Below are 22636 nucleotides of genomic sequence, written 5' to 3'. Positions count from 1 at the left end.
TTCTTGTACTGTGTCTTCTTCCTTGCCTGTTGCCAAGCCTTCAGAGGTGCCACCTTGAAGAGGACGTGGAATATGTCACCAAGATACAGTATAAGCGATTGGGCTGAGTTTTAAAGGACTTCAACTGTTCCTTTTCATGATTTTGTGAGAGGAACAGCCTTGTACAAAAACCCTGCTTTCCCCAGGATGCTTTTTGGTACATGGTATAGTGCAGGAACTCATACTCTTAGGTTCAGTGTTAGGTTTCATGTGAGAACAAGGACAAACCCTTTTTGTTGTACCCTTCAGAGATTTCAAACCATCGTTATGTACCAAGAATGTTTTCACTTGTTGATACAATCCGAGTACTGTATGCTCTCAGTAGTACCCAGTGTGTATCCTTTTTGGGAGACAATATTTATGTGTTCCCTCCTCATACTCGAGGCAAGAGGTTTGTGTCTGGTACTTTGCTTTTCAGAGAATACATTTTGCCATGTGATACAGGTGTTCATACAGCTACCAGTACCATCACCACACGATATCATACAAGAGCAAACTTGTGAATCCGGCTGCAGGATGATAGACTCTATCCTTGTCAGCTTTCCACTTCAGAGAATTCCAGAGATAATTACTGTACCTTTAGGTCACCTTAATAGGGCAATTACAATTTCCTCTGAGCAATGGAATTTCTTACACTATGGCGATTAGTGGTATCCTGATTCTTCGGTTTTTTGTTGACACCTTCTGTAATTAATTGAACCAGTTAAGTCCATGCTGGTGGGTAGGGACCCTGATGGAAACTCAAACAAAGTTATGCAACGTCTTGACTTGATTCCACTGCCATGAAAGCTACTTCTGTGGTCAGCCTTCGATCTATATCGAGGTTTGATTGCTGCTACACTATGATCCAAGGACAAGAAAGTACATGGACTTGATTCCGTCAAACACCAAAAACAAAGCCTTCTTGATGCACTATTCAGTTGCCCCTTGACCCGTTTGAAACCTAATGGGGTAAGAATACAGTTGCCTCTCCTTTTGCTGGAATGGGTAATCAAGAGGAGGTACAGTATGTCCCTTGCAGAATGCATTATTATGAAAAAAGAGGAGACATCATGGGGTAATAATGAAAGAAGGTGCAAAGATCATATTAGTTACTGCTAAAAGTCCAGGCCCTTTAAGGAGAACAACTGTTTTCTGAGGTCCCATTGCACCTTTAGTGGCCGGTGTAGAAGACCTCTGCTACCTGAAGGTCCAATCTGACCCTCCAGGCTCCTCCTCCCTTGTAGAGACTTGGACAGTGTTCCATCCGTTCACCTTCAACCTGGCCTTCTAGGTAGAAACATAGGGGAAGGTAAGGCAAAGTAAATCACAGAATTTTCAATATTAATCTTACCCGATGATCATGTAGCTGTCAACTCCGTTGCCCGACAGAAATCTAAGGTCGGGATACGCCAGCGATCGCTATACAGGTGGGGGTGTACACAACAGCGCCATCTGTGAGTAGGTACTCAAGTACTTCTTGTCAACAAGAACTCAATTTTTCCTCTGTCGTGCCACCGGCAAGACCTACTTGGATACGCTGTTGATTCTGGAGTTGTTTTTTCACGATTTGGTGATGTATTCACTCTAGATTTTAGCCTTCGCTATTCAGGAAGCTTTATCATTAGCTTAGCAAGCTTTTGGAATTAATTTGGATTAATTGTTAACGAACTTTGCTAGATTTTGGAATCCCCCCTTGACTATTTCTACAATTCAAGATGTCTGACCAGTCTCAAGTCCCTAAGTACAGGCAGTGTAGTGTTAGGGCTTGTTCTAGGCGTCTTCCGAAGGCCTCCATAGATCCTCACACCGTTTGTTCCAATTGTAGGGGTAAATCCTGTCAATTGGAAGATCGATGTGAGGAATGCGCTGGGCTTTCGGAATTCGATTTTAACGAATTCCTTAAAAATGCACGTAGGCTAGAGAAGGAGAGAATCAGGAGGAGTTCTTCTCGCTCTGTGGATTTTTCCTCTCCCCATGCCCCTCAACCTTTTCCTTCCCCTGTATTGGTGACTCCCGACCCTGCTACTAGTGCTCAGCCATCCATGGCGGATATGATGCGTGCCATTCAGGCTCTCGGTGACAGAGTGGAGTCATTGGCTAATGACCGTAATCAGCTTTTGGCAGATGTCAAAGAGCTGAAAGCGAAAAGTGCAGTGGGAAGTGTTATCAGTGCTAGTGATGTGAAAAGTGTCAGTGTCAGTGTTGCGCATGAGGGTACATCTGTGCGTGCCAGTCGTCCTCCCAGTCCGGGACCTCTTGCAAGCTCCCAAGCCCAGGGGAGAAGCAATGTCGAAGGACCAAAGGGTTCGGCAGGCCTTGAGCAGCGTACGGATGTACCCTCAGTGGTTGCGGACGTATCTGTCAGAGATCGTCCCATCCACAAACAGACGAATGAGCCCTACCATTCCTCGTCTGTGGAAGAAGTTTCCAGGAGGAAACGATGGACCAAGGTTTCACGACCTCTCAAGCGTAAGGTCCCTTCCGAGCGAGTCCAACGGCCCAGGTGTAGCCACTGGGTCAGTTCGGACTCGCCGCAGTCTTCCGATGACTGCACACCTCCCAAGAGAGGTAGAGTGGTTCCACAACAGGCTACTGCTCCGTCTGTTGCTGCTCCAACCATGGTAGACCCTAAGTGGTCCATGCTGCAGACTATGCAGTCTCAGCTTGCTGCGTTCATGCAAGAGTATCATGCTGAGAAGGTTGACACTGCACCTGTTAACCTACAACCCGCCGCGGTTGTATGCTCAGCAGATACTGCGGCTGCCTGCTCCCACACTCCACCTGTGAGAGCTCCTCCACCGATGCGCAGTCCACCCTGCCAGACGCATGTTCTTGCTGCACCCTCCGTTGACATGCGTGAGCTACCGCATCAGCAGTGGGAAGGTGCTGTAGAGCTGCCGGGTTCTGACACTATGCGGCATGCTCCGCAACCCATGCGGCATGCTCCGCAACCCATGCGGCATGCTCCGCATCCCATGCGGCATGCTCCGCAACCCACGGCAACCCCTCCCACACACCAGCACTCTGCTTTTGTTGTTGCCAGCTCGCAGACTGACCAGCAGCGGCATGTTGTTGGATCCGCAGCAGCTACGCATGCACCCGTGCTGCCGGATTCAGCCGTTCAGCTTTCTGCTCCGCCTTTGCCACTTCCTACTCAGCTTTCGGATGATGGAGTATCAGATGACGAAGCTGCACATTTGGATGAACCGCACTCCGATTTTGAAGGGCCCAAGTCTACGCCTCCCTCCTTAGACTTTCGTAAAGTCCTTGCCTTGTTCAGGGACTTGTATCCAGAACAATTTGTGTCTGCAACCCCTCGCTCTCCTCCCTCCGAGTTTGCTCTGGGCATGCAGTCTGCTGCTCCTGCCTTCACCAAGCTTGTTCTCGCACGCTCATCCAAGAGAGCTTTGAGGGTTATGGGAGAGTGGTTGCAGTCCAAGAAGCAACTGGGAAAGACTGCTTTCATCTTTCCGCCTACCAAGCTTGCTTCCAAGTCGAGCGTCTGGTATGCCACAGGAGAGGAACCCGGCTTGGGAGTTCCTGCCTCTGCCCAGGGCGACTTCTCAAGTCTGGTTGACTCTCCCTGCAGGCTGGCTATGAGACGATCGAAGATCTGCTGGTCCTTTTCTGACATGGATCATCTGTTGAAGGGAGTCTTTCGTGCTTTTGAGATCTTCAACTTCCTAGATTGGTGTTTGGGAGCGTTAAGCAGAAAGACTTCCCCTTCGGATAAGGACTCTGCCATGCTGATCATGTCTAGCATGGACAAAGCCATTCGGGATGGGTCTGGTGAACTTGCGGCTTCGTACGTGTCGGGAGTGCTTAAGAAGAGAGAACATCTTTGCTCCTTCTTGTCGTCTGGTATCACCCCTTGCCAGAAGTCGGAGTTGTTGTTTGCTCCTCTCTCCAAGTCTCTGTTTCCGGAGGAGCTGATCAAGGGGATGGCTGCCTCACTTATCCAGAAGGATACCCATGATCTTATGGCATCGTCCGCACGTAAGTCTAAAACCTTACCTTCCGTGCCTAGACCTTTCCGTCCTGCAGCAGTAGACACACCTGCAACTAGGTTCATCCCGCCCTTTCGTGGCAGAACCTCCAGCAAAGGAGGTACCCGTGCCGACAGTCACCGTGGCAAATCCAAGAAGGGTTCCAAGTCCGCAAAAGGCAGGATCTGACTGCCTTCCTCTCCAGACAGCAGTGGGAGCCAGACTCAAGACCTTCTGGCAAGCTTGGGAGAGCAGAGGTGCAGACGCTCAGTCTGTGAAGTGGCTAAAGGAGGGGTACAGAATTCCGTTCTGCCGCAGTCCCCCTCTAGCTACATCTCCCATCAACCTCTCTCCCAACTACAAGGAGAAGGACAAGAGGCTAGCGTTGCAACAAGAGGTGTCGCTCTTGCCACAAAAGGAAGCGGTAGTCATAGTCCGGGACCATCAATCCCCGGGCTTCTACAACCGTCTCTTCCTGGTAGCGAAGAAGACAGGAGGTTGGAGACCGGTGCTGGACGTCAGTGCTCTCAATGCTTTTGTCACCAAGCAGACGTTCACGATGGAGACGACGAAGTCGGTCCTAGCAGCGGTCAGGAAGGAGGACTGGATGGTCTCGTTAGACCTGAAAGACGCGTACTTTCACGTCCCCATCCATCCAGACTCCCAACCTTTCCTAAGGTTCGTCTTTGGAAAGGTTGTGTACCAGTTCCAAGCCCTGTGCTTTGGCCTAAGCATGGCACCTCTTGTGTTTACCAGACTGATGAGGAATATTGCCAAATTCCTTCACTTGGCAGACATCAGAGCCTCCCTCTATTTGGACGACTGGCTTTTAAGAGCTCCGTCAAGTCGTCGCTGTCTGGAGAATCTCAGATGGACTATGGATCTGACCAAGGAATTGGGCCTCCTGGTCAATATAGAGAAGTCCCAGCTCGTCCCATCCCAGACCATTGTCTATCTAGGTATGGAGATTCAGAGTCGAGCTTTTCGGGCTTTTCCGTCGGCCCCAAGGATCAATCAAGCCCTAGAATGCATCCAGAGCATGCTGAGAAGGAACCGATGTTCAGTCAGGCAGTGGATGAGTCTAACAGGGACACTTTCATCGCTGGCCCAGTTCATCGAGTTAGGGAGACTCCACCTCCGCCCCCTTCAGTATCATCTAGCTGCTCACTGGAGAAAGGACATGACGCTAGAGGCGGTCTCAGTGCCTGTTTCCGAAGAGATGAGGTCTACGCTAACGTGGTGGAAGAACAGCATTCTTCTCAAGGAAGGTCTACCATTAGCTGTTCAGACCCCCGACCACCGTCTCTTCTCGGACGCATCGGACACGGGCTGGGGTGCGACACTGGACGGACAGGAATGCTCGGGCACGTGGAATCAGGAGCAAAGGACACTTCACATCAATTGCAAGGAGCTGTTGGCAGTTCATCTGGCCTTGATAAACTTCAAGTCCCTCCAGCTAAACAAGGTGGTGGAGGTGAACTCCGACAACACCACAGCCTTGGCTTACATCTCCAAGCAAGGAGGGACTCATTCGAGGAAGTTGTTCGAGATCGCAAGGGACCTCCTCATTTGGTCAAAAGATCGAAAGCTTTCACTGGTAACGAGGTTCATTCAGGGCGACATGAATGTCATGGCAGATCGCCTCAGCCGGAAGGGTCAGGTCATCCCCACAGAGTGGACCCTTCACAAGAATGTTTGCAGCAGACTATGGGCCCTGTGGGGTCAGCCCACCATAGATCTATTCGCTACCTCGATGACCAAGAGGCTCCCGATGTATTGTTCTCCGATTCCAGACCCAGCAGCAGTTCACGTGGATGCCTTTCTGCTGGATTGGTCCCATCTAGACCTGTATGCGTTCCCGCCGTTCAAGATTGTCAACAGGGTACTTCAGAAGTTCGCCTCTCACGAAGGGACACGGTTGACGTTGGTTGCTCCCCTCTGGCCCGCGAGAGAATGGTTCACCGAGGTACTGCAATGGCTAGTGGACGTTCCCAGGACTCTTCCTCTAAGAGTGGACCTTCTGCGTCAACCTCACGTAAAGAAGGTGCACCCAAACCTCCACGCTCTTCGTCTGACTGCCTTCAGACTATCGAAAGACTCTCAAGAGCTAGAGGCTTTTCGAAGGAGGCAGCCAGAGCGATTGCCAGAGCAAGGAGGACATCCACTCTCAGAGTCTATCAGTCTAAATGGGAAGTCTTCCGAAGCTGGTGCAAGGCGAATGCAGTTTCCTCAACCAGTACCACTGTAACACAGATAGCTGACTTCCTGTTACATCTAAGGAACGTAAGATCCCTATCAGCTCCTACGATCAAGGGTTACAGGACTATGTTGGCAGCGGTCTTCCGCCACAGAGGCTTGGATCTTTCCACCAACAAAGATCTACAGGACCTCCTTAGGTCTTTTGAGACCTCAAAGGAACGTCGGTTGTCCACACCAGGCTGGAACCTAGACGTGGTTTTAAGGTTCCTAATGTCATCAAGATTCGAACCGCTTCAGTCAGCCTCTTTTAAGGACCTCACATTAAAAACTCTTTTCCTCGTTTGCTTAGCAACAGCTAAAAGAGTCAGTGAGATCCACGCCTTCAGCAGGAACATAGGTTTTACATCTGAAACGGCTACATGTTCCTTGCAGCTCGGTTTTTTGGCTAAAAACGAGCTTCCTTCCCGTCCTTGGCCCAAGTCGTTCGAGATCCCAAGCCTGTTCAACTTGGTGGGGAACGAACTAGAGAGAGTACTTTGCCCAGTAAGAGCTCTTAAGTACTATTTAAGACGGTCAAAGCCATTACGAGGACAATCAGAAGCTTTATGGTGTTCTATCAAGAAGCCTATTCTACCGATGTCTAAGAACGCAGTTTCTTACTACATCAGGCTTCTGATTAGAGAGGCACATTCTCATCTGAAGGAAGAAGACCTTGCTTTGCTGAAGGTAAGGACACATGAAGTTAGAGCTGTCGCTACTTCAGTGGCCTTCAAACAGAACCGTTCTCTGCAGAGTGTTATGGATGCAACCTATTGGAGAAGCAAGTCAGTGTTCGCATCATTCTATCTCAAAGATGTCCAGTCTCTTTACGAGAACTGCTACACCCTGGGACCATTCGTAGCAGCGAGTGCAGTAGTAGGTGAGGGCTCAGCCACTACATTCCCATAATCCCATAACCTTTTTAATCTTTCTCTTGAATACTTTTTATTGTTGTTTTTTTGGTTGTACGGAAGGCTAAGAAGCCTTCCGCATCCTGGTTGATTTGGCGGGTGGTCAAATTCTTTCTTGAGAAGCGCCTAGATTAGAGGTTGTGATGAGGTCCTTTAGTATGGGTTGCAGCCCTTCATACTTCAGCACCTAGGAGTCGTTCAGCATCCTAAGAGGACCGCTAGGCTCAGTAAGGAAGACGTACTTAAAAAAGGCAGAGTAATAGTTCAAGTCGACTTCCTTACCAGGTACTTATTTATTTTATGTTTGTTATTTTGAATAACTGCTAAAATGAAATACGGGATACTTAGCTTCTTATGTTAACATGTATGCTGGTCTCCACCCACCACCCTGGGTGTGAATCAGCTACATGATCATCGGGTAAGATTAATATTGAAAAATGTTATTTTCATTAGTAAAATAAATTTTTGAATATACTTACCCGATGATCATGAATTTAAGGACCCTCCCTCCCTCCCCATAGAGAACCAGTGGACCGAGGAGAAAATTGAGTTCTTGTTGACAAGAAGTACTTGAGTACCTACTCACAGATGGCGCTGTTGTGTACACCCCCACCTGTATAGCGATCGCTGGCGTATCCCGACCTTAGATTTCTGTCGGGCAACGGAGTTGACAGCTACATGATCATCGGGTAAGTATATTCAAAAATTTATTTTACTAATGAAAATAACATTTTCAATATTAAACTTACCCGATAATCATGTAGCTGTCAACTCCGTTGCCCGACAGAATTCTATGGAGGGATACGCCAGCTATCACAATACTAGAAGGGGGTGTATTTACCAGCGCCACCTGTGGCCAGGTACTCAAGTACTTCTTGTTGACACCTCCCCAATTATTCCTCTGTCGTGCTTCCGGCAAGACGTTCTGGGATACGCTTATGTTCTTGGAGTATTTTCACGACTTTGGTGAAGTATTTCTCTTTGATTTCGGCTGTCGCTTTACTGGAAACTTCTATATTAGCTTAGTTAGCTTTTGGAATTAATTTGATTAATTTTGGTAACGAGAGAGTATGAACTCTCGTTCACCTTTCAATGGCCGACCCTTCCCTTAGACGGAAGTGTTGGTGTCTAAGAGAGTATAGACTCTCTTTCTTAATTTTGCTTAACAAAAGTTATAGATTTATTTTATATCTCTCCGCCTCTTATAGGCCTCTTCGATTAACTTCCTTTTATTATAAACTCATTAAAATTAATTTTTATATTTGTTTATATTCGACCTTCCTAATAGTAGGCGGTCTTTTACCGAAGTTAATTAACTTTGAGCCCGTCATTTCGGTTTTACCTGTTAACATATTATGCTATTTTAATGTTTTTGAAAGAATTTCTTTGATAGTCTCGTACTGTTTTCAAAGTTGAACTAACGTTTTGTTTTGTCTCTGCAGTTGTTGACGTTCAGAACGTTCAACTTGCACTCTATCGTTACGATAGAGAAAGAATGTTCACGGTTTCACGTTGCAGTAAGAGTAACCGTGTCTAGCGTTTTGTTCATTCTTTCTTAACTTAATGGTTTTGATCCTAATAAAGGAACTTTTCAGTTTTTTTCCTTTAACAATAATATGTTTTAACGATATATATGATTGGGCTCTTCTCTCAGGTTCTAAGTCAAGAGAGAGAGAGAGAGAGAGAGATAGAGACGGAGGGAGAAAGAGGATAAACGTTTCATTCAAGCCTGCCAGGCGTACGAGTAACGTCGTTATCGTTTTTTGCTCTTCTCCCTAGTCTCTTTAGGGGAAGAAACTAAACGTTTCTAGAGTGATCTAGTGTTTAGTCTCTTTCCAACCACTGAATTATCTTTCATTAGATTTTTCTGTTACATTGTAATTCTGTTTTCGCAATTACTAACTTTGAGAAAGGATAGAATTGCGTATTTCAGGTACAAACCACTTAAAGTTTCGAGTTCAGTGAAATAAGTGCAAACAGAAATCAAAGTGATAAGTGATTAGTGCGTGAGGGTACTTTTGTGCGCGCCAGTCGTCCTCCCAGTCCGGGACCTCTTGCAAGCTCCCAAGCCCAGGGGAAAAGCAATGTCGAAGGGCATAAGGGTTCAGCAGGCCTTGATCGGCGCACAGAAGTATTCTCGGTGGTTGTGGGCGTGTCTTACCGAGACCGTCACTCCCACCCGCAGACGATTGAGCCCTTATTTTGCTCGTCTGCAGAAGAGATTAGGGGAGAAAATAAAGGCAGAGTAACGCTGGTCTCAGGTCTCAAGACTTCTTAAACGTTAAGTCCAGACCTATGCCAGACGTACGAAGTTAAAGTTCACAACCCGAATGCATCCATACAGTCACAACTTTCGGTCTTGATGCGTGAGTGTCGGGCTGAGAGTGTTGCACCTCCTCCTCCGCCTACACTCCCTCCACCTGTTCTCGCTCCGCCTGTGCTCGCCCAGCCTGCACCTGCTCCGCCTGTGCTCGCCCAGCCTGCACCTGCTCCGCCTGGTCGCAGCACCATCTGCCAGGCGTACGATGTTGTGAACTCTACTACAGTCCATGCAAGCACAGCTTTCGGACTTGATGAGTGAGTGTCGGGCTGAGAGTGTTGCTCCTCCGCCTCCGCCTACACTCCCTCCTCCTACACTCGCTCCGCCTGATCACAGTACCATCTGCCAGGCGTACGATGTTGTGGACTCTACTACAGTCCATGCAAGCACAGCTTTCGGACTTGATGAGTGAGTGTCGGGCTGAGAGTGTTGCTCCTCCGCCTCCGCCTACACTCCCTCCTCCTACACTCGCTCCGCCTGATCACAGTACCATCTGCCAGGCGTATGATGTTGTGGACTCTACTACAGTCCATGCAAGCACAGCTTTCGGACTTGATGCGTGAGTGTCGGGCTGAGTGTTGCTCCTCCGCCTCCGCCCACACTCCCTCCACCTACACTCGCTCCGCCTGATCGCAGTACCACCTGCCAGCAGTTCCACCTGCCAGGCGTACGATGTTGAGACACGTGCTGAGTTTGCTGTTCCCTGTGGTGTTCAGCCTCCGCCTTTCTTAAGGCAACCTTTACATTGGGATCAGGAGGATTATACCTCTCTTCCTCCGCCTCCACTTGCTGCTCCACCAGTGATGCAACACTCGGTTGAGGTACAACAACCTCTCCCGTCCATGAGTCAGTTTCCTCAGCTCTTGCTGCAGCGAGCTCAACCCTCCATAAGGCAAGCACCACAACACCTTAGCCTTGCGCCTCAGGAGCCTCAGCTTGCGAGACATTTACCTTGTTCTGCGCAGCCTCTTCCTCATCGCGCTCCGCTCACACCACAGGAACTGGAACTTGCTACTCCGCTTCCGCCAACCGCTCAGCAAGCGCAACCCTTGGGTTCAACCACTCATGCTAGGAGTCAGCCTCCTCCACCCATGCGCCTTCCTTCTGCTTGTCTTTTATTCAGCCTTTGCAGACTGAGCCTCAGGTGTTCCCTCATCGGAGTCTTGAAGAGGAAACCACACTATTGTTGTTCCAGCTCGTTCTGACTCTGCTGTTCAGCATACCATGGTTTAAACCCCATGCAAGCATGCATAAAGCACTCTAGCACTGGTCATGGAATTTCTGAGAAATGTTAAACGCCATGCACACGCTCTGCTTTCCTTTCAGCAGGCTCTGCTTACAGCAGGCTCTGCTTACTACATGCTCAGCATTCAGCATGCTCTGCATTCAGCATGCTCTGCATACAGCATGCTCTGCATTCAGCATGCTCTGCATACAACATGCTCTACATACAGCATGCTCTGCATACAGCATACTCTGCATACATCATGCTCTGCATACCTTACCGCATGCTTCTCAACACATCTTGGGTTGTTGCCAACTCACTAGACTGTCAAGCAGTTTCATAACGTTGCCTTCTAGTCTGCTGCTTTGCACCAGTGAACTCTCACTCAGAGAACTTAGCTTTTCTAGGATAAGGTCCCTGTAGATGAGAAAGTTCTTTTCTCCCTCCTTCTGATATTCCCTTGAGGACTCTGTCATTTGGAGGGAGCCTTTAGCTGCATAACCTCTTATGGACTTTTATTTAAGCATAACATGCTTACAGGGAAGGTAATGGTTACACTTCAGCCGCTAATCCCGTCTGTTACCACACCTGCTCCCATAGACCTTGAGCTGTGTTGCATGACATGCAGTCCAAGCTTAGTCCTTGTTAGAGGATTTTTTTGTTTACGGAGTCAATGTGTCACGGGGAAGACGTTCAACAACCAACAGAAGGGACTTGTTGTGACGCAGTGCGGCAACCTCAGCAACCCGTTAAGGAGTTGTCTGTACGACCCAGACAGTCTAGACAGATTCGGGTTGTCACTGTACTTCCTCGCTTGCCCATGATTGACAGTTTACAGACTGTGCAGCAGTATCATGATCTTGTGTCCGGCTCCGTCAGACGACTGGCTTTTAAGAGCTCCCTCAAGTCGTCGCTGTCTGGAGATTTTCAAATGGACTATGGATCTGACCAAGGAACTGGGCCTCCTGGTCAATTTTGAGGAGTCTCAGCTCGTTCCATCCCAGACCATTGTCTCCTTGGGTATGGATCTTCAGAGTCGAGCTTTTCGGACTTGTCCGTCGGCCCCAAGGATCTTCCAAGCCCTAGAATGCATCCAGAGCATGCTGAGAAGGAACCGATGCTTAGTCAGGCAGTGGATGAGTCTAACAGGGACACTTTCATCGCTGGCCCTGTTCATCGAGTTAGGGAGACTCCACCTCCGCCCCTTTCAGTATCATCTAGCTGCTCACTGGATAAAGGACATGACGCTAGAGACGGGCTCAGTTCCTGTTTCCGAAGAGATGAGGTCTACTTTAACGTGGTGGAAGAACAGCATTCTTCTCGAGGAAGGTCTACCTTTGGCTGTTCAGACCTCCGACCACCGTCTCTTCTCGGACGCATCGGACACGGGCTGGGGTGCGACACTGGACGGACAGGAATGCTCGGGAACATGGAATCAGGAGCAAAGGACACTTCACATCTATTGCAAGGAGTTGTTGGCAGTTCATTTGGCCTTGATAAACTTCAAGTCCCTCCAGCTTAACAAGGTGGTGGAGGTGAACTCCGACTACACCACAGCCTTGGCTTACATCTCCAAGCAGGGAGGGACTCATTCGAGGAATTTGTTCGAGATCGCAAGGGACCTCCTCATTTGGTCAAAAGATCGAAAGCTCACGCTGGTAACGAGGCTCATTCAGGGCGATATGAATGTCATGGCAGATCGCCTCAGCCGGAAGGGTCAGGTCTTCCCCACAGAGTGGACCCTTCACAAGAATGTTTGCAGCAGACTTTGGGCCCTGTGGGGTCAGCCAACCATAGATCTATTCGCTACCTCGATGACCAAGAGGCTCCTCTTGTATTGTTCTCCGATTCCAGACCCAGCAGCAGTTCGCGTGGATGCCTTTCTGCTGGATTGGTCCCATCTCAACCTGTATGCATTCCCGCCGTTCAAGATTGTCAACAGGGTACTTCAGAAGTTCGCCTCTCACAAAGGGACACGGCTGACGTTGGTTGCTCCCCTCTGGCCCGCGAGAGAATGGTTCACTGAGGTACTGCAATGGCTGGTCGACGTTCCCAGGACTCTTCCTCCTAGAGTGGACCTTCTGCGTCAACCTCACGTAAAGAAGGTACACCCAACCTCCACGCTCTTCGTCTGACTGCCTTCAGACTATCGAAAGACTCTCAAGAGCTAGAGGCTTTTCGAAGGAGGCAGCCAGAGCGATTGCCAGAGCAAGGACGACATCCACTCTCAGAGTCTATCAGTCTTAATGGGAAGTCTTCCGAAGCTGGTGCAAGGCCAATGCAGTTTTCCTCAACCAGTACCAATGTAACCCAGATTGCTGACTTCCTGTTACATCTAAGGAACGTAAGATCCCTATCAGCTCCTACGATCAAGGGTTACAGAAGTTTGTTGGCAGCGGTTTTCCGCCACAGAGGCTTGGATCTTTCCTCCAACAAAGATCTACAGGACCTCCTTAGGTCTTTTGAGACCTCAAAGGAACGTCGGTTGTCCACTCCAGGCTGGAATCTAGACGTGGTCCTAAGGTTCCTAATGTCATCAGGATTTGAACCGCTCCAATCAGCCTCTTTTAAGGACCTCACATTAAAAACTCTTTTCCTCGTGTGCTTAGCAACAGGTAAAAGAGTAAGTGAGATCCACGCCTTCAGCAGGAACATAGGTTTCACATCTGAAACGGCTACATGTTCCTTGCAGCTCGGTTTTTTGGCTAAAAACGAGCTTCCTTCCCGTTCTTGGCCTAAGTCGTTCGAGATCCCAAGCCTGTTCAACATGGTGGGGAACGAACTGGAGAGAGTACTTTGCCCAGTTAGAGCTCTTAAGTACTATCTAAGAAGGTCAAAACCATTACGAGGACAATCAGAAGCCTTATGGTGTGCTATCAAGAAGCCTTCTCTACCAATGTCTAAGAACTCAGTTTCTTACTACATCAGGCTTCTGATTAGAGAAGCAAATTCTCATCTGAAGGAAGAAGACCTTGCTTTGCTGAAGGTAAGGACACATGAAGTGAGAGCTGTGGCTACTTCAGTGGCCTTCAAACAGAACCGTTCTCTGCAGAGTGTTATGGATGCAACCTATTGGAGAAACAAGTCAGTGTTCGCATCATTCTATCTCAAAGATGTCCAGTCTCTTTACGAGTACTGCTACACCCTGGGTCCATTCGTAGCAACGAATGCAGTAGTAGGCGAGGGCTCAGCCACTACATTCCCATAATCCCATAACTTTTTAACCTTTCTCTTGAATACTTTTTATGGGTTGTACGGTCGGCTAAGAAGCCTTCCACATCCTTGTTGATTTGGCGGGTGGTCAATTCTTTCTTGAGAAGCGCCAAGGTTAAAGGTTGTGATGAGGTCCTTTAGTATGGGTTGCAGCCCTGTATACTTTAGCACCTTTGAGTTGATTCAGCCTCCCAAGAGGAACGCTGCGCTCAGTAAGGAAGACGATCTTATTAAAGGCAGAGTAACGGTTCAAGTCGACTTCCTTACCAGGTACTTATTATTTCATTGTTATTGTGGATAACTGATTATATGAAATATGGGATACTTAGCTATCCTTTAATCTTGTACACTGGTTTTCACCCACCCCCCTGGGTGTGAATCAGCTACATGATTATCGGGTAAGTTTAATATTGAAAAATGTTATTTTTATTAATAAAATAAATTTTTGAATATACTTACCCGATAATCATGATTTAATCGACCCTCCCTTCCTCCCCATAGAGAACCAGTGGACCGAGGAATAATTGGGGAGGTGTCAACAAGAAGTACTTGAGTACCTGGCCACAGGTGGCGCTGGTAAGTACACCCCCTTCTAGTATTGTGATAGCTGGCGTATCCCTCCATAGAATTCTGTCGGGCAACGGAGTTGACAGCTACATGATTATCGGGTAAGTATATTCAAAAATTTATTTTATTAATAAAAATAACATTTTCTTTCCTATGAGCAAGAATATGTCGGTCAGGATGTTGAGCAACACACTGACAATTTTTCAAACCAGCTTGCTGATATTAACCGTGATCTACCAGAACTTCCCCCCCCCTACAGGTAGGAACGGACCAACACAAGGGCATATGAGAAGGTTTATGGACTCCTAAAGTCTACTCTCATGAATGGAATAGTTGCTGCTTGGTTCCCTAGATGCACTTTGTGACAGGCAAGGGTAGCGGTTTGCGTTCCACAATAAGAAAGAAGATCTCTCCGTCTCTGTACACTTAAAGGACACATACCATCGTATCCTCTTTCTCTGTCGCACAGGAGGCTCTCTCTGCTGCGTCTTTGGAAAATTTAACTACCAGTTCAATGCCTGGCAATTTGGACTGGCTACCACTCTCAGAGTGTTCATGCTAGTATTTCGAGCATTTCAATCAGCACTCGCCTACTGACGGGTCTTGGCGATTGCCCTTTTCTACCCCCTCCAGGGGAATCACTTCAGCATCGAGAAAAACTATATTCCTCGTCTCACTCTGCAGGTTGAGGTATGGTGAAGAAAGTTCTTTAGGACTCCCAGACAGAGGGTGGAATTTTGGGCAGGGGCAGCTCCTTTGCAAATAATCGTAGCAACAGAATTGATGTAACTGTTCCTGAATTGGCTTATAGATCGATAGGGACAATGCCCTCTGAGACTTTCTTCATTGACAAGAACGTTAGATTTGCAAAGCTGACTCCCCAGCGATTGCTCCTATAGTTACTGAAACTCCCCAGCGATTGCTCCTATAGTTACTGAAACTTTAGTGGTTACCAGCAGCTCTCCTGACCTTTCTCTTAACATTTCTCTCATTCTCTGAACTGGATGATAGGTGCAGGTAAGCCGCATGATCAAGCAAATTTTCTTAACAATGAGTTTGTTTTTAAGTACCTCCCCCATCCTCCTAGATGAGGGGGGAAAAATGGGTAAATGTTGTATCCAGGTTCCCATATACAGTAACTATACATTTAGACAACATATTCGCCACGTGGGTATAGGTTCTTCCTAGACTGTCTACCAGTGATCTAGCCGAACACCTACCTTATCTTCATGTCCAGGTCATTAGGGGGCTGAATGAGTCACCACATTTTCTCCTATTTAGGACCAATGTTCTTTGACACATCCCAGGAAAGTAAACCAGCCATTATGATTATAGGATTTCCTCCCTCCTTTGGCTAAGTCACCTATTAGAAGGACGAGGTTTTAAATTCATGTATGATCTACTGACACCTTGTTATAAATATCAATACCCGAGTTCTTGTTATACTGAAAACATACTCCTATGAAAAGACTTATGTTTGTATAGTTAGGAAAAAATACAAATTACTTTAGGGAAATTTTAGATATTTCTAATGAATGGGTTCTTAGTTTAAAGATTATTGTGCTTATTTTTCTTACAGTATAAATATGTTAGATTTTACTTGCAGGATATTTTTGGCTTATTATTACCGGTTTCTGCTCCTTCACAGCGGAAACTTTCATACCCAACAAAATGCCGAAGGTTGTCTCTGGAAGTGTCGTCGTCTCTGATGCAAAAGATCAACAAGAATACAGTGAAGATAAACCATTGATTGTCTACTATTGCCTGTGTGGGCAGATGGCAGTGATCATAGGTTAGTTTTGTTATATTTTCATACATAAATTCTGGTCACCCTTTGCTATTCAATTTAAATAATGTTAATTCAATACCAACTATAAGGTTGAGTGGAATAAAAGATTTATGATTACAATAGGGTATTGGTTGAAATTTTGCATTCAAGTTCTTAGATGTTTCGTATTTGTTTCTTTATACTCAATGGTTAATGTTATTTTTTTTTTCATATAAATTTTCTTAATTTTCGTACTATTAGTTCAGCTCTTTTTGAATTATTTTCTCCAAAAAACACAGTATATATATTGTAATCATCATCATCATCATCATCATCATCTCCTCCTACGCCTAATGACGCAAAGGGCCTTGGTTAGATTTCGCCAGTCGTCTCTATCTTGAGCTTTTAATTCAATACAGTACTTCTCCATTCATCATCTACTCAGCCATGTAGGGCTGAATCTTGTATTATCGTAATGATAAAGTTTATTCTTATGTGGATGCATACTTCTGAGTCATTTAATGGAGTTACTACTGATCATGTTTTCTATGAGCAATCAAGATTTGGTTGATTACTTCATGTTTCGTGGTGGTTAAATGTAGCGCATGTGCAAGGAGCAAACAGGAGGCTACTCATAGTGTCTCTTCACAATACTGGTCGCGAAGTGAAGAGGTTGTTCTCTCACTTCCTCTCTACGATCGAGCCTTTCGTATTCACCTTGCTTACTCTTTTTGGTGTGTAGCATTCCTGACTTGTGTTTTTCCATAATTCACGGTCATTTGAGTGTCTCCTCATTAAGTGTGAGTTACGAGTGAGTGCTTGTGGCCAATAAATCTCGGTATTTTTTGTCTTTGTTCATGGACAGGATAGCTACGTGTGTGGTGGCCTTTTGAGCGCGGCGGACATGGACACACTCCTTCTTTGTCCCTCTTGCATGGGTAAGAGAGGTTCAAGAGAATCTCCATGTAATTATTGCAAGGATTGGTCTTCCTCCCAATGGGAGAGCTATGCTCTTTGCCACAGGAATCTGAAAGATATTTCTACATTGCCGAGTCTTCTCCCGATGGTAGTTAGAGAACAATTTCTTCCTAGGCTGGGAGAACCTTCCTTCTAGTAGCAGTTCGTGTATAGGCACTGTGGAAGTGCAGCATCCTTTATTTTCATTTGATATTTTCGGTAACATTCAATGCAGTATAATGGTTTTTTCTTTAATTCTTTTTACTTATCAATATACTGTATTATCCTCAAGATTAATGTCAGTAGCCATCCTTCACTTTACAAAAAATAAATTAAAGAATCTTTCCCTGGAACCGTTTACTTCATAGTTCCAGCTGTGTGGTGTTTGGCTTCTGAGCGGATGCGCTCAGGCTGCTGTACGGGAGGCTGAGCCACAGGCTGAGAGGGAGAGAGAGAGAGCACTGTCACTCCCACAGTGCCAACCACCTTGGCCTGTTGCTGAAAGTTAGTCATTTTTTACTCCACTAGTGTTGTGCTAGAAAACAGTGTACCATATTCTTGAATGTGATTAAGGATAGAATTTGATTACTATCCTACTTTCAGCTATTCTATTATATACCTTTTTTGGTTCTTTTTCAATTTTTTTTGGTTCTTGAAAACTCCCACGGCTAATCAGAGGCAGAACACTACTTTTCAACATTGAAAACGATAAAAACTTTCTTAAGAAGCACCATGAATTCGGAAAGGCGAAATCCATTTAAAGGGCTTTTAATAAAAAATATCCTCGTTTGTCATCCAGATATAAAAGTGAAAATTATTGATCTTTTCATACAAATTGAAATAAGAATTGATTTCTTTTTTAAATGAATGGTTCAAGCTTGAACAGTTAACAAATTAGGTTATAGTAAGTAAAAAATGTTTTTGTTCCGTAACCGAAATACAAACCACGCTATTTACAAAGGGTTTACTTTTAGCGCAGCTGAAATGACGAGCCAATAGTTTTTAACGAGGGTTAATTACCCCCGCGCTAGTTAGCGGGGGGTGGGGAAGGGTAGCTTGCTACCCCTCCCCCCTCCACACACCGGTGACTTGCTTCACTTCACTTTTGGCTCGGCGGTGATCAGACGTGTCTGTTCATCGCCTTCGCTGACAGCCTTTAATTTTCTTCTTTTTCTTTACAGCTTGTGTGATTGGTTGGAAGTTGACCTTCAGTTATTTTCTTTTATTTAATATGCGGACATGCCCTGGAGTTGCCGGCCGTCCTTGTGGGACTTTCATGTCGGACGTGAGTACGGATCCTCACACCCTCTGCCCTCAATGTCGGGGCCGACGGTGCGACCAGGATAACATGTGCCGTGAGTGTAGGGAGTGGTCTGCCTCCCAGTGGGAGAGGTTTGGCCGTCGGCGTAAGAAGAAGTCCAAGAGAGACCGTTCTCCTCCGGGGTTAGCCTTGAAGGAGGAAGGTTCTCGGGACTCTTCTTCCGCCGCCCAAACCTCCTCCGAAGCTCCCCCTCGTCCGCCTCCTAAGGAGAGTCGTCCGAGTGGGAGCGCAGGCCCTTGTTCTGTTTCCCTACCTTCGGTGGGGGGAGAGGGCGTCGCCTCCCATAGCGAGGCGGTTCCCCCTCCTCCTCCGGGGGAGGTTATTGATAATAATTCTTTATCCAGTGATGATCTGTTGCAGATTTGGTCGTCCCTGGGGCTTAAGGGCTTGCCCTCCAGGGTCGCTCTTATTGACCTTGTCTCGTTGGGGGCCGCTGTTAAACAGTCGCCGGTGGTAGCGGAGGTAGACCCTCTGTCTATTGTCGACGTCGTGGTGACAGAGGCCTCCGACGTGCCTGGGCCTTCCGACGCAGGTGCTGTTGCTGGTGATGGTGCTCTAGGCTCTCCTCCTCCTTCCGTGCATCCTTCGAAGGGGGAAGTGAGTCCTTCGGTCTCGACTGCTGCCCAGCTTCCTTCTGAGGGAAGTGTTTTGAAGGAGACTCCCCTTCGGAGGACCGATGGTCCCGACGATCTCCCCCGAGGCCGCCTCCGCCGTAAGGCTCACCGCCCTCTACGCCACAAGGGCCTCCCTTCCCCTTACAGGGGGACTAAGAGGCGCCTTTTTGGGTCTTCGTCCTCCGGGGGGGACTCTCCTCGTCAGCCTCAACCGACTACTCCGCCCTCCTTGAACCTCTCTGCGGACCGCTCTCCATCTCCTGCCGGATCTTCGCCTTCTGGAGAACTCGTCACCCGACGGGCAACGGTCCCTTCGGGGCTAAGGGATTCTTCCCTTACGCGAGCAGGGCCAGCGCACAAGCGCTCTCCTGCTCGCCAGCGATCTCCTGCTCGTCGACGATCTCCTGCTCGCCAGCGATCTCCTGCTCGTCGACGATCTCCTGCTCGCCAAGACTCTCCTGCTCGCCGACGCTCACCTGCTCGTCGGCTCTCTCCTGAGGTTCGCCCCCCTCGCCAGCGCTCTCCTGCTCGTCAGCTCTCTTCCGAGCGTCAGCGCTCATTTGAGGACCATCGCCCTGCGGTCTCTGACCACCCTTTAGTTCCTGCTGAACTCCCTGCTCACCATCGTGTGTCAGAAACACATGTTCGCCAACGCGCCAGCGATCTTCCCGTTCCTGCTCGTGAACCTATCCTCTCACAGGACATGCGTCGACCTTCTGCTCGCCAGCGATCACCAGCTCGCCAGCGATCACCAGCTCGCCAGCGATCACCAGCTCGCCAGCGATCACCAGCTCGCCAGCGATCACCAGTTCGCCAGCGATCACCTTCACATGCTGCCCGCCATCGCACGAACCTGCCTGATCGCCCGCTTACGCATGCTGCTCCTCATCGCAATACCCTGAACGATCGCCCTCCTGCGGATGCTGATCACCATCGCACAACCCTGCACGATCGCCCGCTTTCGCATGCTGCTCGCCATCGCACAACCCTGCACGATCGCCCGCTTTCGCATGCTGCTCCTCATCGCAATACCCTGAACGATCGCCCTCCTGCGGATGCTGATCACCATCGCACCCTTTCACGCGATCATTCACCTGCGCATGCTGCTCGCCATCGCACAACCCTGCACGATCGCCCGCTTTCGCATGCTGCTCCTCATCGCACAACCCTGAACGATCGCCTTCCTGCGGATGCTGATCACCATCGCACCCTTTCACGCGATCATTCACCTACGCATGCTGCTCGCCATCGCACAACCCTGAACGATCGCCCGCTTACGCATGCTGCTCCTCATCGCTCAACCCTGAATGATCGCCCTCTTGCGCGCAATCATTCACCTTCACATGCTGCTCGCCATCGCTTACCATCACGTGATCATTATCGCCAGCGATCTTCTTCACCTACGCGGCAGCACGATCCCTCGCCGTCGCGCCATCGCTTGCGTTCGTCGCCTCGGACACGTGTTCCTTTACCTGCCCACCCTCACGCCCACTCGCCTGCGCGCCCGCGCGATCGCTCGCCTGCCCGCCCGCGCGATCGCTCGCCTGCGCGCCCGCGCGATCGCTCGCCTGCGCGCCCGCGCGATCGCTCGCCTGCGCGCCCGCGCGACCGCTCGCCTGCGCGCCCGCGCGACCGCTCGCCTGTACGCCCGCGCAACCATTCGCCTTTGCGCGACCGTTCACCCTCGCGCGACCATAGTTCGCGGCGAATTCCACAGCCGGTGGTAGCAGCAGGGACGCGTGCTCCTAGACGGCACTCGGGATCACCTCCATCCAAGCACAGGTTGGTATTGCAGGACGAGGACAGGTCATTACAACATTCTTCCCCACCTTCTTTTCAGGCAGGTACCGTCGTGTCCACTCCAAAGGATCGCCCGATCCCTTTCACCTTAGCGAGGATTTCGGACTCTGTGTCCTTTGAGCAGCAGACTTGGTTTGGTCCGCTGGCACGGGCGTTAGTGAGGGTTATGAAACCAGCACTCGCCGGCCAGGGTGACAAACCAGCGGCTGTCTCTCCTTCGCTGAAGAGAAAGAGAGGAGTGGACTTCGTGGTGACTTCCCCCAGGGCGAAGTTGGTTCCCAAGAGGTCGGTCTCGAGGGTTCCCTCTCCTGCACGAGTACTCTCTCCTTCTCCCGTGGACGAGGCCTTTCCGTCCTCAGGTGAGTCCAGTGGACCGGTAGTCTTCCCCCCGGCACCAGGGGGGGAGACTTCGCTTCAGGCAGGAGAATTGTCTCGTGAGGAAGGGGCCCCTCGAACCTCGTTGTTGGGATCCTGTATCCCTCCTAGGAGGGAGCCCAAGGATTCCAAGACCATCCCTAAATCCTCTGCAAGGATTCGACAGGAACCCATGACTACCCAGGGGAATGTCCACGTATCACCCCAGGAAGAGATTCCTGGGGCAGGAGACTTAGCTGCCAGCCCACAGGGAGGAGAACAGCAAGAGTCCGAACATGCCTTCTGGCAGGTCCTAAGCCTGATAAGGCAACTTAACAGTCTTACGGATCCAGTCATCCCCCCCCGTGAAGGCAAAGACACAATTCTGGATGAAGTGTTCGACGTTCGGAAGGCCCCTAAGACCAGTGCAGCTCTGCCCTGGTCTCGGGGGCTGAAGAGTGCCAGAGCTAGGGCCAATGCTCAGCTCGCACTTCTTGCCTCCTCCAGTCGTTCCACTGCCGGGAACAAACTCATCCCTCCTCCTCGCCTTCAGCAGAGGAGGTATTTCGAGATCCTGGGTGAGCACAACCTCGCTCTTCCGCTCCATCACTCTGTGGAGGAGCTGGCGAAGGGAGTTCCCTTGGAGAAACTCTCTGCCCGGCAGGTGTCGTTCTCGGCGGCAGAGATCCTTAACCACGAGAAGGTCGCTAAGTGTGCCATGCAGGCCACTTCGTGGCTGGACTTCTGGTTAGGATCTCTGGGCATCCTATTGCGATCTGAGGACTTGTCCAAGGAGACCAATAGGAAGGCCCTAGAGACCTTCTTGCTCTCGGGCACCCGCTCCATCGAGTTCTTGGCGCACCAGGTTACCACCCTGTGGGCCAGCCTGAAAACTTTAAATCATTCATTCATTCATTCGGTGTTGAAGCGTCGCGATGCTGTGTCCGAGAGATTCCATCCGAAGGTCCCCGCCGTAGATGTGTGTAGGCTCCGACATGCCTCCCTCCTGGGGGAGAGCCTGTTTGGGCCTCAAGACTTGGAGCGAACGGCTGAGAGGTGGAGGAAATCCAGCACGGACTCCCTCCTCCACAGGGCCCTTACAACTCGGCCCTATAAGCCTCCAGCCCCGCCACAACAGCAGCAACAGCCTCGTAAGGCTCCAAAACAGGCACCGGCAGCTAAGAAAGTGGTGTCTAAGCCCCAGCCCTTTCCAGCCAAGGTCAAGAGGGGTGGTAAGTCCTCCAGGGGAGGCAAGACTTCTAGGGGTGGCGGCCGCGGCCGCAAGCCCTAGGGGTGGCAGTCCCCCTGCGTGTCCACCTGTGGGGGGATGCCTTCAGCGTT

At 49.1% G+C, this 22636-nt stretch overlaps 1 protein-coding gene across 2 annotated transcripts in view; it reads left to right on the top strand.

Annotated features, from left to right (window-relative positions):
* Positions 1-22636, top strand: part of LOC137657839 (STING ER exit protein) — a 55825-nt gene that overhangs the window by 5443 nt on the left and 27746 nt on the right. For both annotated transcript variants that reach the window (XM_068392426.1, XM_068392428.1), the window contains exon 2: positions 16088-16273. In XM_068392426.1, coding sequence (XP_068248527.1) covers positions 16153-16273 — 121 coding nt within the window. In that variant the 5' untranslated portion in view covers positions 16088-16152. The remainder of the gene's footprint in view (positions 1-16087; positions 16274-22636) is intronic.

The sequence above is a fragment of the Palaemon carinicauda genome, chromosome 18 (genome assembly GCF_036898095.1).
Source record: "Palaemon carinicauda isolate YSFRI2023 chromosome 18, ASM3689809v2, whole genome shotgun sequence".
NCBI lineage: Eukaryota > Metazoa > Arthropoda > Malacostraca > Decapoda > Palaemonidae > Palaemon > Palaemon carinicauda.
This window is presented reverse-complemented; position numbering and strand designations above follow the sequence as displayed.